Source organism: Heptranchias perlo, chromosome 14 (genome assembly GCF_035084215.1).
Source record: "Heptranchias perlo isolate sHepPer1 chromosome 14, sHepPer1.hap1, whole genome shotgun sequence".
In the NCBI taxonomy this organism is placed as follows: domain Eukaryota; kingdom Metazoa; phylum Chordata; class Chondrichthyes; order Hexanchiformes; family Hexanchidae; genus Heptranchias; species Heptranchias perlo.
The window spans coordinates 44,175,087-44,194,237 of record NC_090338.1 but is presented as its reverse complement, the minus strand read 5'-3'; the positions used below and the strand labels follow the sequence as shown (position 1 = coordinate 44,194,237).

The window sequence follows — 19,151 nt, the reverse complement described above, 5'->3', positions numbered from 1 at the left end:
ATTCAAATAATGACTTTTAGACTGCAAATGCAACCAACTGCACGTTTTATACGAGTTACACAATTTAATTTCCTCACACACTTTGAATTGTTGTCAAATCCTTTTATATTTTTGAGTTCTCGTCAACTGATCCTTTCCTAACCAGCTTCAAAAAATAAATGATCTAGATATAAAGATTTAACTGATTGGACTGTCTCCACATCAGTGACTTTTCCCAACATTTTGAAATCATTTATTCATGGAAATTATAATGTTGGACATGGCCTAAAATGTATTGTGAAGCACCTACCTTGTTGTCACCATCCTCATTACAATTATAAGTTTGTTGGGTTGCCTGGTATTGAAAAGATGGACTCAGCTCCCCTGCTTAAAGAAAATAAAAGATATAAATGAAAAAGGATAAAGCTACTAATCAATCTAAATAAAGTTGTGTTTAAAGCAGTTAATCATAGTAGTTGTATAACTAAACAATAAAAAACACACCGGTGTTATCACATTGAGCTGAAGCACACCTCATTAAATCATTGTTCAAAATTTATTGGATTCATTTTTTCTTGCAAAACTGACAAATACATTTTTTTGTCATTTTGAAGACCTTTGGGTGCATTTTGCATAGCCCCAGCACTTTCAGATCAATCAGATTTACAGTCTGAAAAGGTTTCTTTCAGAAAATGGACTCCCCCAGCAAGCATGCGGCTTGACCAGTCATTTGGCAAATATTCCATTATTTCAATTCTAAATTAAAAAATAGAAATAACTGAACTTTAAATGAACTGCCTTTCCAATATTATTCACTCTCACACCTCAGAAGGATTCAAATGCATTCATATTCAAGAACATAACGCAAATAAACTGACTCCATTAGTCATCATCTAACTGGTTAAGGGAACTACATTGTTTCAGAACAGTCAGTCAAATAAGTGCATACATTGATTTGGAATGATTGGGGGGATTGAAAATCAAGAATACTATAACAATGCACCAAATATGCTCAATACCATTGGAATAGGTTTTTAAAATTGCAAGCAAAGCAGCTACCCTATTGCAAGTGGATGGGTTGGAGCTGTGCATGCCCACTTATTCAAACTGTGACAGACACAATAGGTTCAGTAAATTGTCTGTCATTCCTGCTCACCCGGAGGGAAAAGGAACCTGCTGGATTAGGGAATTGGTTCCATAACTTTCTGAATACAAAATAACTTATGAAGAAAAAAAATGTTCGCAGCTGTTTAGACATGCATTCTCCTCTCTCCTCCCAAAAAATAGAATTTCAAATATGATGGTTGCTACATTTGGTACATAGATATCCTCAAGAAAATTGCTGTTATTAGATTATTTTTTCCAGTCTATGTCATGGGTCTAATCCTCAGAATACATACATCAAATAACTGAATGAAAAGAGACTACAGAGCAGGGTAAGTATCACTTCCCCATTACCACAAAAAATACATATACAAAAAAAATTTCCTTAACAAACCTTTGCTAAATTCAGCAGTACTATTCATGCAATTTCCAGATTATTTGCATCTAAGCACCTTTGGTAGTTTTTTAAAAATTGGAATGTTGTAAACTGTTATTACATGCAATGATTTTATCTATTAAAATTGAAATGAATGTCCCTATTTAAACTGATCCCTATCAAATAAAAGCTAAGTACAATATAAAGTTTTAAAAAAAATTGTAACTGTTTTCCAGGCAGTTTTGGCTAAAGTCAAACAACAAATCATTGTTTTGTGTGTTAGAGTGTGGAGAGTTGTGTGCAGAGTTTGAATGCTGCTGCATGCTATTCTCATTCTTTTGGGTTATTTATGGCTCTTTCCTCCCCTTCCCACAGACAATGTGCTCCTCCTCTCCTTCTGGCATTGACTCATCATTGGGCACTGTGCAGCCTCCGTTTTTATGATGTGATCCTAGAGAGTGAGTGTCAGCAGACTTTGGGGGGCGTCGCAGCTAAGCCTGACCCTGTCCTCACCAGATGTCCGCATATGTAGACTTTCCTGCATGGGTCACTGAATAGCCATCAGAGGGGGGAGCCCTATCTGATGTTCCCGTCCACAGCCCAGGGATGTTGAGGCTAATTAGAATGGTTGAGATCGGCACAGATCTGGAACTGTACCTGGGACTTTCTAGTCTGTATGGCTCAGTTATATAGTACTTTTACAAACTGAGCTATTGGGAGAGCTTCACTACTAATGTTTAGTGAAACAATTTTAAATTTAAACTGCTGTAGAACAAGTGAATGACTTATCAACTATGTTTAGCTCATCCTTTAGTGCTGAGTCATACAGACCATCCAGGTATGATCCCTGGTTCAGTTCACAATGCCCAGGCTAGGAAGGAAAAAATAAGCAGCCAGGATTCATACTCCATGCCCTTTGCTAGAAAGTGCCTGTGTATTTAGATATCAGGTGTGGCCAGGATTGTTGACATTCAGTGAAGAATAATCACTTGGGAGAAGTACTGAAGACCCGTCAGCAACCATGGAACCATACCTCAGCATGAATCACTACATTCGAAACAGGAGGGAAAGAAAAAAATTATTTCTTGTATAGATGCAACATTAAGTTAAGGGCATACATCAGTCCTGAAAGTTATAAAATCAAGTTTGAGTGTTCTTTGAAGTTTCACAGGAGATATTCTTCAAGAAACTGCTGCTTGCAACTCACTGGGAGAAGACTAAAACTAAAAAGGTACATCCATCCACATTACAACAGCTCCAAAAATATTTAGGAACTGTATGAGTCAGATTTGAAGCTCAGCCACTCCTCGGAACACACCGATGCTTTCTAGCAGATTAACCAAATGGAGATGTACGTCACCACATGAAGCCAGTAAGCATCTGCATGGTGAGTGATCAAAGCAATCTCTGATCTTCCACTTTGAGAGCCCTTGCAGAACAGGAAAACAGAACAGGCCAGTCGAGGGGAGTATTCTTTTAAACTCAGCTTTTCCTGAGGCCCTAATCATCCCATCTGATTACAGTGTTCACTTAATAGGAATTATTGGATAATGGGAATACCATATTTAACATCGTGGGATTCTATAAGCTTCGATATCAATAAAAGTATTCTGGGAAAAGTAAACAATGAAATCTCATCTCTGAAAAACAATAAACAAATTTTCATAATGTAAGGGGTACAGCCTTGTGGTTCAACTGAAGTCCCCTAAATTGCTATAGAACATTTACTTTATCAGATTGGGATTTATAAGTTTGCTTATTAAATTGGTATTTTCCCATCGTCTCCCTGAAATAGTAATTCATGATTTGAGAATAGTTTATCTTTTCTATTTTAAACTCAGCAGATTTTCCCCTCAAATTTTAAACAAACAGTTTGCTATTTCAGAAAGTATAATTGTTTGCATTTATTCATTAAGCATGCTGTGGCCCAAGGGATAAACAAATATTGAATATGAAAAATATCAGCAATGACTCACTCAGGTTCACGAGTCATTGTGTGTCTTAGTTTAGCCGACCATGAGCAAAACATTCATGAACGCACACTGACGTTTTAGTTTCCCCCATTTAAAAGCAGCTACATTAGTTTCCTCAATTTAACACACTGGTCATTTGGTAAATGCTAATGTTCTGTGCAAGAAGACTGTATTGTTTGATATCATTACTTGCAAATCTACATGTAAAGCATTGTACAAAATATATATTGCTTACGGAATACACTTGAAAATTCTTCTCTCCTTTTTTGTGTTCTTTTGTTTTTTTCCTTGCCAATTTCCCCCATCTCTCCAAATCTGAAATTGTTGACTCCTTGTTGGAGTATGGTTCCATGCTCTCTGGTACGTCACTCAAGTGACCATTGTTCATGCTCGAGTCTTGACAGTGAGTGTTAGTGGGCTATTTAACTGTGGACAGCATCTCACTTGAGCTCCTGTCCTCATCCAACTTTCATACATGCACACTTCCAATAGGGGGTGCTGGATAGCTATCAAAACTAGGAATCCCAGCCAATTTCCCTTTTCCTAACTCAAGGGGACTGAGGCCATTTCTAGTGGCTCTATTGCCACCTTGGCTGAGATCAGTTAAATTTAACACAGACTGGGGACCGGATATGAAGCTTCCAGGTATACGTAGCTCAGATACTCACTATTTACATCTGCTAAGCCTTCAGGCAAACATTTGTGTTCAATAGGGAAGAACTCCTTTAATGCAGCCGGTTTTGCTGGTTTCTGCACACATTCTCAGGGTCAAACAAACTGACCGACATGATAGTGAGCCTATTACATCTGTCAGTGAACAACGTGCTGCCTTGGCAACAGGGTCAGGCTGCAAATGGGAGGAAATATGTAGCTGCAGTTCTGTTAGTCCACTCAAGTCAGAAACATTGATGTTAATGCAGCAACACTCCTTCACGTTTTATAAACGGATGCTATATTATGGATAGTTTGGAGTTTCATTACTCCCAGAATCATAACATTACCAATTCCAGGACTAACAAGTCATATCCGAGCATATTGTTCTTTCAGTGTTGCACTGTGGGTGCTCTTCAGAATCCCACTCCCCCCAAATCAGGTCCTGCCATTTGTTTGCAATCCAAATCAAAATTAACAGCAGCAAAGCATTCTAACTGTAAAGTTAAATCCTACTGTACACAAGAGAATTTTCCATATTTAATCATGTTGGAGTTTTGCTGCATGTGGATTCTTTCAGATTTATTTATGCAAGAGTTTATTGGGTATTGTTGGTTGACAACATTTGCTGAGTCAACCGTATATTGTAAAAAGCTGCAGTACGATTCCATTACAAATCCAGTATACTGACTTTGAAAGATTACACAAATAGTATTGGTGCTGTCACACTACCCAAGTAATAAGACTAAATCCTGCCCTAACATAAAAGCATAAAAGATACAAATTTATCTGTTACAACTCTACCTCAACTACCAACATTGGAACAGGAGTAGGCCATTCAGCCCCTCCAGCCTGTTCGCCAGTCAATTAGACCATGGATGATCTGTACCCCAATTCCATTTACCCGCCTTTGTTCCATACTTCTTGATACCCTTATCTAACAAAAATCTATCGATCTCAGTCTTGAAAATTTCAATTGATCCAGCATCCATATCCTTTTGGGAAGACTTTTCCAGATTTTCACTACCTTTTTGTGTGAAAAAGTACTTCCTAATTTCACTCTTGAAAGGCCTAGCTCTAATTTTAAGGATATGCCCCCTTGTTCTGGATTCCCCCCACCAGAAGAAATAGTTTGTCTGCATTTACCCTATTGAATCCCTTTATAATTTTAAACACCTCAATTAGATCACCCCTCAATCTCCTAAACTCAAAGGAATACAAGCCAAGTTTATGCAACCTGTTCTCATAATTTAACCCTTTAAACCCTGGTATCATTCTGGTGAATCTGCACTGCACCCACCCCAAGGCCAATATATCCTTCCTGCCCAAAACTGAACGCAATACACCAGATGGGGTCTGGCCAAGGCTCTATAACTGAAGCATAACTTGCTCCCCTTTATATTCCAGCTTTAGAACACTGCCCATTTTTAAATCAATAATTATATATTTCTAAAGAAAAAGTGATATATAAAGTTGTCTGATACAAAATTCAAAGTCCCCCACCAATTAAATTCTCAGCCTAATTACAATCTTTCTAGTTTCCCATAAGCAGTAAAAAGTGAGAAATGTTACATATCACAGCAAATTATATTTTAAAAAATCCACAGTCACTTCTCCCACTGAAACCAATGGCAGTGAAGATAAGGGCCAACCAAGGGGCTAGGCCAACACAAAATACATCTTTCACACATGCAGTATGCACTTGCTTCCAACAGGATAGTAGGTTGGAGAATTTCATTTGTTGTCCATGTTTGAAAAACTGAAAAACAAAGCATCTATCAAGCATACAAGTTTGTCTATATAGGGCTTTATGATAACATGAATCTAACGATTTTCAAGTTTTGGGTGTGCCCAGTTCTGCTCGCGCACCATCTCCTTGCTGAAAGAAATTGACATGTAGTGAGGTGCATCTCGTCACAGCAAAGAGTTTGTTACCATGATAACAACATTAATCCTCAGTGTATCCCAGCTACTTCCTGTTCTAATGAAAATATGGAACATTTCAAGAGAATGCGTACAAGTGATTTCCCATTTCTCACCCTATCCTGCTAGCAACAGCTGATCTGGGTGTGCCCCCATATGAAAAGCTGTGCTGTGTGTATTACAAGTGCAAATAGTATAAGGCACTCTAAACAAAGCTTCATTAAATGAGAGAAATTAAATCAAGTTATTACTTTTACAGCAGGTGGTAAAACATACTTTGCAAAAGTTTATTTATTTTGCAAATGGAAAGATTGAAATTGAATATTAATTTTAAAGCAAGCTCCTCTTAAAATTTACTGCAAGTAATCTCTGTTAGAATAAGTTAAATGAAATGTCCTGTCACTTATCAGTATTTAAGTTTATTTTATTTAGATTAACAACTTGCATTTACATAGCACCTTTAATGTAGAAAAACACCCCAACATGCATCACAGAAGCATAAATAGATAAAAATCGACAGCTAGCCAAAGAAAGATATTAGGAAGGGAGAGTAAAAACTTGATCAAAGATGTGGGTTTTAAGCAAAGGAGATGGAGATGTAAAGAGGTTGATGAAGGGAATTCCAGAACTTAGGACCACAAATGGTGGGGCAATGGAATTTTGGGGTGCACAAGAGTCCAGAGTTGGAGGAATGCAGAATTCTCGGAGAGTTGTAGGGCTGGAGGGGATTACAGAGATAGGAAGGTGCAGGACCATGAAGCGATTTGAACACAAGGATGAGAGTTTTAGATTTAAGGTATTGGGGGACCGGGAGACAATGTAAGTCAGCGAACACAAGCGTGATGGATAAGCAGGACTTGGTGCGGGATAGGATACTGGCAACAGAGTTTTGGATGAGCTGAAGTTTATGGAGGGTGGAGAATAGGAGGACGCCCAGGGGAGCATAGGATTGGTCCAGTCTGGAGATGAACAAAGGCATGGATGAGGGTTTCAGCAGAAAATGGGCTGAGACGGGTGGAGACGGAGGATGTTATGGAGGTGGAAGTGGGCGGTCTTTGTGATAGAGGGGATATGTGGTCCAATGCTCAGCTCTGGGTCAAATAGATGCAGTGTTCTCGTTAATGCAAACTAGTACCTCTCTTTTGTTCTCTCACAATAAGTCCAAGTAAGTACCCATTTGCAATGGGTAGCATTGTACAGGCTGCATTCAACAAAAAAAGTTGTTTATTTAGAATTTCCCCATCATGCCCATAGATACGTCCCAGTATTAACAGGTAGAATAGTACAAAGAGCCAACCATTCTTCATCAAGCAAGGAAATAAGGCAACAATAACTTGGGGCTATCAGGTGACAAATCGGAGAGCCTCCTATTTCATTAACTTGTCTTAATAAATGCAAGAGCAGTATGTGCCTGGCAGCCTGCTTTAATTATCCTCATTATTAGAGCTTTAATTGTTTGCATTACTTTCTCATTTTTGTTTCTGTAGGTCTAGTCTTAGTGCACCATGACTTGCAGATAGCTTTAAGATCAAACATAAATGGATGCAATACATAAACATTTGATCATGGTGAGAATCTACTTCTGTGGTTGAAGGAGTTCACCTAGTTTGTAATATTGAAGCAAGAGAATACAATGATTGTTCTAAAAAAAAATCATAATTTGGCAGGTCAGTCGGGCATGATTTATAACAACGCAATAATTTCAGAAAGCCAAGTGCATGAGCCCAAAGCCACAATTTGTTGAGAAAGAACAGAGTATACAGCAAGAACAGCACCATATTGGTCCTAGCTCCATATATTCAGTACACAGCAGATAGATGTCTTACAAAAATTTTCAACACATTTTATTTTGTTATGTCAATTGTTTTGTTATTTTGCTGTTGAAAGATCTGGTGGAAAAGCAAGAATAATTAGAATCATAGAATTGTTACAGCACAGAAGGAGACCATTCAGCCCATCGAACCCATGCTGGCTCTTTGTAAGAGTAATCCAGTTAGTCCCATTTCCCCGTCGCCCTGCAAATTTTTTCTCTTCAATTGATTAAGAGCGATCACAGTGTCCAGGAAACCTGAAGATATGTCCCATTACCACCCCCCCATTTGTCTTGCACCATCATCCCATTTATCATTCAATCACTCCTGTTCTCCACCCTATCACAGATCTTCCGTTTTGTTCTTTCCTCCCCCATCCACACCACCCCCAGCACTTTTTCCCTGGCTCTGTACTTGCTTATAAACTGTTAAATCTCTCTCTTCTTCTAATTCTGACGAAAGGTCATCGACCTGAAACGTTAACTGTTTCTTTCCCTACAGATGCTGCCTGACCTGCTGAGTGTTTCCAGAATTTTCTGTTTTTAGTTCAGATTTCCAGCATCCGCAGTATTTTGCTTTTGATATGTCAAATCTACTGAAAGTTTTTTGTAACCATTGTATAATCACTACCATGAACCAAAACAAGCTAAATGTGATTGAGAAGAACTTCAATTTTTTTTAAAAAACAGACTTGGTTTGTTCCAAAATTATCAAGTACATCTATGAAGACTTCACAACAGATTACTTGACAGAGCTAAGAATTGCTCACACCCTTTCGAGCCTTTGTAATGGAGCAACTGGTGCAAATGTTGGTGAGAATGAAATGGCATGTACTCGCTTCCTTAAAAAATGGCCATTGAAAAGAAAAAAGACTTGAATTTATACAGCACCTTTCATGACCTCAGGACATTTCAAAGCGCTTTACAGCCAATGAACTATATTTTGAAGTGTAGTCACTGTTGTAAGGTAGGAAATGTGGCAGCCAATTTTTACAGAGCAAGATCCCACAAACAGCAATATGATAATGACCAGATAATCTGTTTTAGTGGTGTTGGTTGAGGGATAAATATTGGCTAGTACACCAGGAGAATTCTCGGCTTTTCTTCAAATCCTGCCATGGGATCTTTTACATCCACCTGAGTTGGAAAACGGGGCCTCGGTTTAATGTCTCATCCGAAAAATGGATGAGACACTTCATCGGACCGTGATAAGTAAAGGATGGCCAAATTGTACTGCAATGAATGCAGCTTATGGAAAAAGATTGGATATAACCAATGGAAGACCAACACCGTGGGGTTTTGATACAGAAATCATTGGGCGCACAGTTCTGTAGTAAAAACGAAAATGGTTTAAGAGCTCTCATTAAAATAGATTAATAAATGGCAGCTTTGCACTTGTTGTATAATAAATTTCAAACTAAAAGCGACTTCAATACAGAAAAAAGAGAGTATTTCACAAGTGTGGAATAAGAGTTCATATTTAGAATTCTAAAGTCTTTTTAAAGAGAAACTACTGTAATTACAGATCAGCTTGGGAAACCAATGGAGATGATTTTAACTCTTCCCACCCGGTAGAAACTGGGCGGTTAGGCAGTTAAAATGGCCCACACTGATCCCGCTGTCTTCCCATGAGTTCCGATATTAACCTGCTCTTCTGAGCAGGTGAAAGGGACACCTATTGGAAGGCAGTGGTGTCCTTCTTTAAATATGCAAACCGGGCTCCGATTACATCATCGAGGCACAATTGCCATTTTAGCTGGAGGCCTGTGCGGAGAAGACGTTGTTGCTTCCCCATCAGGACAACCTGGCGGAAGATGAGCCAGAGCTAGCAGAGGTGCAAAAAGGTAAGTGATTTTTTTTTCTCTAACCTTTCCTTGTGGGTCCAGGAGGAGCAGGGCCATGAGGCCCTCCTGGTCTCCTTCCCAGTCACCAAGTGCCAGGGACCAACATTCAAGTCTTGGATGAGCTGCAATTTCCACCAGCTAGGCACTGGGAAGAATGAAGCCATTGTCTTCTACCCTTACCTCAAACAGCCTCAGTGTCCTATTCGACCCTGTGCTCAGCTGCTGACCCCATCTCCCTCTCCATCACAAAGACCACCTACTTCCACCTCCGTAACATTGCCCGTCTCTATCCTTAGATCAACCTATCTTCTGCTGGTCCACTCTCCTGGTCGGCCTCCCATCCTCCACCCTCCATAAACTTCAGCTCATCCAAAACTCTCCTTCTATCCTAACACCTCAAATTTAAAATTCTCATCCTTATGTTCAAATCCGTTCATGGCCTTGACCCTCCCTGTCTCTGTATCCTCCTCCAGTCCTACAATTCCCCTCCTGAACTTTCCATTCCTCTGACCTGGTCTCTTGTGCATCCCACCTCCCTTTGGTCCACTATTGGCAGCCATGCCTTCAGGTACCTCCTTAAATCCCTCTGCCTCTCCACCTTTAAGACCATCCTTAAAAACCCACCTTTTGGTCATCCGTCCTAATATTCCCTTCTTTGGCTCAGCATCCACTTTTTTGATTACATCTTTGTGAAGCATCTGGGGATATTTTTCTATGCAAAAGGCACTTTATAAATGCAAGCTGCTTTTTGTTGCAAATTGCACAGACATTTCAAAAATCTATGTGGGGCAATTTTTAACACTACAGGCCACAATCAAATTGGCAACAGTGCCTGTTTTTAATCACGTGTTATAAGCAAAACTGTATGGATAAGAACATATGAAATAGGGTCAGGAGTAGGCCAGACGGCCCCGAGCCTGCTCCGCCATTCAACAAGATCATGGCTGATCTTCGACCTCAACTCCACTTTCCCACCCGATCCCCATATCCCTTGATTCCCATGGAATCCAATAATCTATTAGGAACATTGGAAAATAGGAACAGGAGTAGGCCATTCAGCCCCTCGTGCCTGCTCCGCCATTTGATAAGATCATGGCTGATCTGTGATCTAACTCCATATACCCGCCTTTGGCCCATATCCCTTAATACCTTTGGTTGCCAAAAAGCTATCTATCTCTGATTTAAATTTAGCAGTTGAGCTAGTATCAATTGCCGTTTGCGGAAGAGAGTTCCAAACTTCTACCACCCTTTGTGTGTAGAAATGTTTTCTAATCTCACTCCTGAAAGGTCTGGCTCTAATTTTTAGACTGTGCCCCCTACCCCTAAAATCCCCAACCAGCGGAAATAGTTTCCCTCTATCCACCCTATCTGTTCCCCTTAATATCTTATAAACTTCGATCAGATCACCCCATAACCTTCGAAACTCTAGAGAATACAACCCCAATTTGTGTAATCTCTCCTCGTAACTTAACCCTTGAAGTCCGGGTATCATTCTAGTAAACCTATGTTGCACTCCCTGCAAGGCCAATATGTCCTTCCGAAGGTGCGTTGCCCAGAACTGCTCACAGTACTCCAGGTGCGGTCTAACCAGAGTTTTGTATAGCTGCAGCATAACTTCTGCCCCCTTGTACTCTAGTCCTTTAGATATAAAGGCCAGCATTCCATTAGCCTTATTGATTATTTTCTGCACCTGTTCATGACTATTGATTATTTTCTGCACATGGTCATGAATGTACTCAACCACTGAGCATCCACAGCCCTATGGGATGGAGAATTCGAAATATTTGCGACCCTCTGAGTGAAGAAATTCTTCCTCATCTCAGTCCTAAATGTCTGACCCTTTATCCTGAGCTTATGTTCCCTACTTCTAGAGACTCTCCGACCAGGGGAAATATCCTCTCAGCATCTACCCTATCAAGCCCTCTTAGAATCTTATATGTTTCAATGAGATCACCTCTCATTCTTCTAACCTCCAGGGAATATAGATCCAATCTACTCAATCTCTCCTCATAGGACAACCCTCTCATCCCAGGAATCAATCTGGTGAACCTTTGTTGCACCACCTCTAAGACAAGTATATCTTTCCTTAGATAAGGAGATCAAAACTGCACACAATACTCCAGGTGTGGTCTCACCAAAGCCCTGTACAATTGCAGCAAGACTTCCTTACTCCTGTACTCTAACCCACCTGCAATAAAGGCCAACATACCATTTGCCTTCCTAACTGCTTGCTGTACCTGCAAGTTAACATTCTGTGTTTTGTGTACATGAGCACCTAAATCCCTCTGAACACCAACATTTAATAGTTTCTCACCATTTAAGAAATATTCCGTTTTTCTATTTTTCCTACCAAAGGTGAATAACCTCATATTTCCCCACATTATACTCCATCTGTCATCTTCTTACCCACTCACTTAACCTGTCAATATCCCTTTGCAGACTCTTTCTGCCCTCCTCACAGCTTACTTTCCCACCTAGCTTTGTATCGTCAGCAAACTTGGATACATGAAACTCAGTCCCTTCATCTCAGTCATTAAATACAGATTGTAAATAGCTGAGGCCCAAGCATCAACCCCTTCGGCACTGCACCAGTTACAACCTGCCAACTCGAAAATGACCCGTTAATTCCTACTCTCTGCTTTCTGTTCGTTAACCAATCCTCAATCTATGCTAATATATCACCCCCAATCCCATGAGCCTCAATATTATGTGGCGACCTTTTATTTGGCACCTTATCAATGCCTTTTGAAAATCCAAATATACTACATCTACTGGTTCCGCTTTATCTACCCTGCTAATTACACCCTCAAAAAACTCAATAGATTTGTCAAACATGATTTCCCTTTCATAAAACCATGTTGACTCTGCCTAATCATATTATGATTTTCTAAGCGCCCTGTTACTACGTCCTTAATAATGGATTCGAGCATTTTCCCTATTACTGATGTCAGGCTCACTGGTCTGTAGTTCCCTGTTTTCTCTCTCCCTCCTTTCTTGAATAGCACAGTTACATTTGCTACCTTCCAATCCCTGAGAACCATTCTAGAATCTAGGGAATTCTGGAAGACTAAAACCAATGCATCCACTATTTCTGCAGCCACCTCTTTTAAAACCCGAGGATGTAGGCCATCAGGTCCAGGGGATTTGTCAGCTTTTAGTCCCATAAATTTTTCTAAAATATTTTCTTTACTAATCTTAATTACTTTAAGTTTCTCCCTCTCATTAGACCCTTGGTTCCCCACTATTTCTGGTATGTTTTTTGTGCCTTCTACTGTGAAAACAGATATAAAATATTTGGTTAATGTCTCTGCCATTTCCTTATTCCCCAGTATAATTTCTCCTGTCTCTGCCTCTAAGGGACCCATGTATACTTGCGCTAATCTCTTCCTTTTTATATACTTGTAGAAGCCCTTACAATCTGTTTTTATATTACTTGCTAGTTTAATCTCATTCAATTTTCTCCCTCTTTATCAATTTCTTGGTCATCCTTTGCTGATTTCTAAAACCCTCCCAATCCTCAGGCTTACTACTCTTTTTGGCAACATTGTAAACTTCTTCTTTTAATCTAATGCTATCCTTAACTTCTTTAGCTAGCCACGGTTGGATCACTTTTCCTGTGGCGTTTTTATTCCTTAAGGGTATGTATTTTTGTTGGGAATTATGAATTATTTCTTTAAATGTTCATCATTGCTTACCCACCATCATATCTTTTAATCTAATTTCCCAATCTACCAATCGCCCCTCATACCTACAACATTGGCTTTGTTTAGATTTAAGACCCTAGTTTCGGACTTAACTACATCACTCTCAAACTCAATATGAAATTCTATCACATTATGAACACTCTTCCCCAGAGGATCCCTTATTATAAGATTACTAATTAATCCTGTCTCATTACACAATACTAGATCTAATATAGCCTGTTCCTTAGTTGGTTCCTCAACATATTGTTCTAGAAAATTGTCTCGGATGCATTCTAGGAACTCGTCCTCCAAACTACTTTTGCCAATTTGGTTTGCCCAGTCCATATGAAGATTAAAGTCCCCCATGATTATTGCATTACCCTTATTACATGGTCCTCTAATTTCCTGATTTATACTCTGTCCAACACTATAACTACTGTTAAGAGGCCTATAACTACTCCCACCAGTGTTTTCTGCCCCTTGTTATTTCTCAGCTCCATCCATACAGATTCTAAATCTTTTGTCACTACTGTCTTTATTTTGTCCTTTATACATACAAACATACGAATTAAGATCAGGAGTAGGCCATTTCGCTATTATCAGGTCTACCCCAACTCCTTTCCCATTTTGCCTATCTTTTCTAAAAGTCAAGTACTCTGGAATATTTAGTTCCTCACCTTGGTCACCCTGCAACGATGTCTCAGTAATGGCTACAAGATCAAACCCATTTATCTCTATTTGTGCCATTAATTCATCTATCTTGTTACAAATGCTTTGTGCATTCAGATACAACGCCTTTAATTTTGCTTTTTTCCCCCTGATATGACCTTAGTCACTAATGCTCTATTACCTTCGTTAAACTCTCTGTTCCTTCCTGACACACTCTGCTTGTTTTTACCCAAATCGCTACTCTGCTCTACAGCCTGGACTTTTCCTTTTAGACTGATAAAATTACTCTTACTTGAACCATCCCTCCCTCCCTCCCTCTTATTAGTTTAAAGCCCTATCTACCATCCTAGTTATTCGATTCGCCAGGACACTGGTCCCAACCCAGTTTAAGTGGAGCCCATCCCAATGGACCAGCTTCCTCCTTCCCCAGTACTGGTGCCATTTTCATTTTCTGATCAGAAAAGTCATCTCTGCATAAGCCATTTATCTAATTTACTTTTGGAGGGCTGAGATTTATGGTCTCATTCTGTAAACAGGCAGATCACAACATTTTTGATGATTTTAGATTGGCTCCTTTTAGAGCCACTACTAACAATGGCTGTGTTACTTCCTTCGGCTAAATGGATGGGATTCGTTTGGGCTGGTGGCACCTCCATCGGCACCATCAATACAGCTCTGTGGAGCTGACACAAGTTACACTTCTGTAGGACTGCAGTGGTCCTGCCAACATTTCTGCATTTCACTATCTCCCACCATAGAGCACACCATCACCACAGTGTCTTCTAGCTACTATTCAAATATCAGCTTCCCATGGTGATATTTCTTACACACTTTATTGCAAAACAAAAAAAAAGTTATTTTAGGGTCTCAAAGTTAAACGTGCATCATTTTGTTTCCTTTTAAGACCCTACACACCTCTGGCAGTTGTGTCTGACAGAAGCTGACCATTACCATAGCAACAGGAGGTTATCATACAGACGATCCCGGTGCTCCTTAGAGGCTGTGTGCTATGTATAATGTCAGAGGGTGGAATGACAGTGAGGAAAATATTCCATCTCACTGTTCAGCTCAAGAGAGCACAGACCACGAATGATTTTTACAGAATTACTTTTGTTCATGTTAGGCATATTTCAGAACTCTCAAATCAGATCACTACCCAAAATTAACCAGCATGAATTACTACAGGAGTTTCAATTATCTTTCTATACATTCCATTAGAACTCAGTGTCGCCATAGTAATTCATCTGGGCTAAAAGGGTTAAATTATGAGGACAGGTTGAATAGATTTGGTGTGTATTCCCTTGAATATAGAAGACTAAGGGGTGATCCAATTGAAATATTTAAGATGATCAAAGAAGTTGATAGGAAATAGTTTCTCTCCATCTACTCTCTAAAGATGGAGTCCAGAACAAGGGGGCATAAACCTAAAATTAGAACTGAGCCATTTAGGGGTGATGTCAGAAAGCACTTCTTCACACAAGGGGTAGTGGAAATCTGGAACTCTCTCCCCAAAAAAGCTGCTGAGGCTAGGTCAATTGAAAATTTTAAAACTGAGATTGATAGATTTTTGTTAGACAAGGGTATGAAGGGTTACGGAACAAGGCGGGAAGATGGAGTTAAGATACAGATCAGCTGTGATCTAATTGAATGGTGGCACAGGCTCGAGGGGCTGAATGGCCTACTCCTGTTCCTATGTTACTAATGCTAGTCATAAATATATATATTTTTAAAAGTATAATGGATAATCATTTGTGAAACCTTAATATTTCTATTTGGGGAGTTGGTAGAAGCTATTGGGTACAGGTCACTATTTTAAAAAAAATGGACACTTTTTCCTCTAGATTCACCTCAACCATTCTGTAGCCAGACAAACCTCTTCACATGGTGAAGAATTAAAAAAGACCCACTGCCCAAATGATTCCAACCGCAAATGCTGCTTCCATTTGCTGTGACAGAGTTTCTATGACTCCATTATACACTACATGTCCTTCATCGGTGGTAAGGGGATCTCAGTTTTACTTGTATTTTATAAGCTGAATTCTTCTATTTGTGTGTTTCTATTTAAACCCATGTATAATTGGAAAGCATATTGTAGACAGTACGCGCCCCCTGCCCCCTTCCCTCCCCAATGTATCCCAGGACGTTATGGCAGGTTAGGGAGGAAATTGCGGGTCCCCTAGCAGAGATATTTGAATCATCGACAGCTACAGGTGAGGTGCCTGAAGATTGGAGGGTAGCAAATGTTGTGCCTTTGTTTAAGAAGGGCGGCAGGGAAAAGCCTGGGAACTACAGACCGGTGAGCCTGACATCTGTAGTGGGTAAGTTGTTAGAGGGTATTCTGAGAGACAGGATATACGGACATTTGGAGAGGCAGGGACTGATTAGGAACAGTCAGCATGGTTTTGTGAGAGGAAAATCATGTCTCACGAATTTGATTGAGTTTTTTGAAGGGGTAACTAAGAAGATAGATGAGGGCTGTGCAGTAGACGTGGTCTACATGGACTTCAGCAAAGCCTTTGACAAGGTACCGCATGGTAGGTTGTTACATAAGGTTAAATCTCACGGGATCCAAGGTGAGGTCGCCAATTGGATACAAAATTGGATTGACGGCAGAAGACAGAGGGTGGTTGTAGAGGGTTGTTTTTCAAACTGGAGGCCTGTGACCAGCGGTGTGCCTCAGGGATCGGTGCTGGGTCCGCTGTTATTTGTTATTTATATTAATGATTTGGATGAGAATTTAGGAGGCATGGTTAGTAAGTTTGCAGATGACACCAAGATTGGTGGCATTGTGGACAGTGAAGAAGGTTATCTAGGATTGCAACGGGATCTTGATAAATTGGGCCAGTGGGCCGATGAATGGCAGATGGAGTTTAATTTAGATAAATGTGAGGATGCATTTTGGTAGATCGAATCGGGCCAGGACCTACTCCGTTAATGGTAGGGCGTTGGGGAGAGTTATAGAACAAAGAGATCTGGGAGTACAGGTTCATAGCTCCTTGAAAGTGGAGTCACAGGTGGATAGGGTGGTGAAGAAGGCATTCAGCATGCTTGGTTTCATTGGTCAGAACATTGAATACAGGAGTTGGGATGTCTTGTTGAAGTTGTACAAGACATTAGTAAGGCCACACTTGGAATACTGTTACAGTTCTGGTCACCCTATTATAGAAAGGATATTATTAAACTAGAAAGAGTGCAGAAAAGATTTACTAGGATGCTACCGGGACTTGATGGTTTGACTTATGAGGAGAGGTTGGATAGGCTGAGACTTTTTTCCCTGGAGAGTAGGAGGTTTCGGGGTGATCTTATAGAAGTCTATAAAATAATGAGGGGCATAGATAAGGTAGATAGTCAAAATCTTTTCCCAAAGGTAGGGGAGTCTATAACGAGGGGGCACAGATTTAAGGTGAGAGGGGAGAGATACAAAAGGGTCCAGAGGGGCAATTTTTTCACTCAAAGGGTGGTGAGTGTCTGGAACAAGCTGCCAGAGGCAGTAGTAGAGGCGGGTACAATTTTGTCTTTTAAAAAGCATTTGGACAGTTACATGGGTAAGATGGGTATAGAGGGATATGGGCCAAGTGCAGGCAATTGGGACTAGCTTAGTGGTATAAACTGGGCGACGTGGACATGTTGGGCCGAAGGGCCTGTTTCCATGTTGTAAACTTCTATGATTCTAACAACAGACAGGCCCAATGTCATATCATCCAATCAACCTGTCAGATAAATAGATATAATTGGTCCCTAATGTGTATTCTCTATTTTAAAAAATATGAAAAAATTGCTTCTTTATAGTTGGCTATAATAGCCACAAGATTGATAAATCGGGTCCTATTGTCACGCTGTGCCTGTGTGAGTTGTAATCATCTTTTAGACCTTTCCCTGTTATCAGACATTTCTATAGCACAAGTGTTAAACATTGCTCAAATATAATTCTTTTTCTGATGGAAGTTCTTGAAATCCAGAGCTGACCCTTGTTATACAAGGTCATTGAAGAAATAAATATCCTGCTGTTCTGTTATTTCAGCAAACACAAACATATGTGGATTCAACCAAATAGCACGGGCATAGTAATAGTAGGCAGCAATACATATGTCAAATAATTTAATTATTTTTCTATGGTTTATTAATGAGCTGGAATGGACCGCTTATTGTAACTTGTATTAGTATCAGAGGGAACTATAAGCATATATCACTTCTTTCGTGCCTTTTTTGAGCCTTTGCTTTGTCTATGTGGTGTTTCAGAGGTCAGACCAGATGCAGAATCAGCTAAACTTCATCCTTGAAAATATATAATTTATGTCAATTTTAGCATTCAAAATCAGTGCCAATGTAAACCAAATCCATCTCAGGTTTCTTTCACAGTAGCACCGATTTGAACAGTTGCCATTTTAACTTGGCAGCTGACTCAGTACCAAAAATCACCCTTTGCACCACATCCCTTTAATTTCATGTCCCACACTGCCCACCACATTCTGTAATCTTCCAGCCAAAAATAATTCTGCTGTGGAGCTGCCCTGATGAAAATATCCTACATAACTGGAGCAATTCTTTGATCCATATGCTTGGCATAGACATACAGCCCCTGGGTTTCTAACATGGGTATAACACTTGCTTTACTGCATGTACAGAGAAACTGCACCTGGCTTTTCAGTGGCAGTATCTTCACAGCCTGAACTTTGCCACTGTGAAGGCAGCAATGTATTCCTGCTCACATTAGAGCTGCCAACTTGGAAGAATACATTTGTGCCTACAGCAATGAATCAGACAAAACCCTCCATAGGGACATTAGGGCAAATGGAGACAACGGTGTTAAAACTGGAATGTCTGGACTCGTTCTCCAGCAATCCAACATAGTCATTTGTGCCAAAAAAGACACCTGTCCATCAAAGGTTTCTGAAATTAGGCACACTCGGAATTAGAGAGCAATTCTTGTCCAGCCCCCAAACAGATTATCGGACGCCCGTTTCAGTCACAAAAGTTCAACCGTTTACTTTAACAATTCTATTAAAACATAGTTTGCTACTCTAGTAATATAAAAATGAGAGCTAGCGATAAAACATCCATTGCATTTCTGAACGCATTCTTAAGTGTACACGTATTAATAAAACGGAGGTCTCTTCAAACGACAGCCTGAGGTTGCTA

The 19,151-nt window shown here is 39.9% G+C and overlaps 1 protein-coding gene across 4 annotated transcripts in view; it reads right to left on the bottom strand.

Moving 5' to 3' along the window:
- rnf44 (ring finger protein 44) overlaps window positions 1–19,151 on the bottom strand; it is a 148,585-nt gene that overhangs the window by 128,268 nt on the left and 1,166 nt on the right. For 2 of the 4 annotated variants that reach the window (XM_067996365.1, XM_067996363.1), the window contains exon 2: window positions 290–366. The exons of 1 other annotated variant lie outside the window; for it this stretch is intronic. In XM_067996365.1, coding sequence (XP_067852466.1) covers window positions 290–366 — 77 coding nt within the window. The remainder of the gene's footprint in view (window positions 1–289; window positions 367–19,151) is intronic. One more of the 4 variants, XM_067996364.1, reaches the window with a different exon arrangement.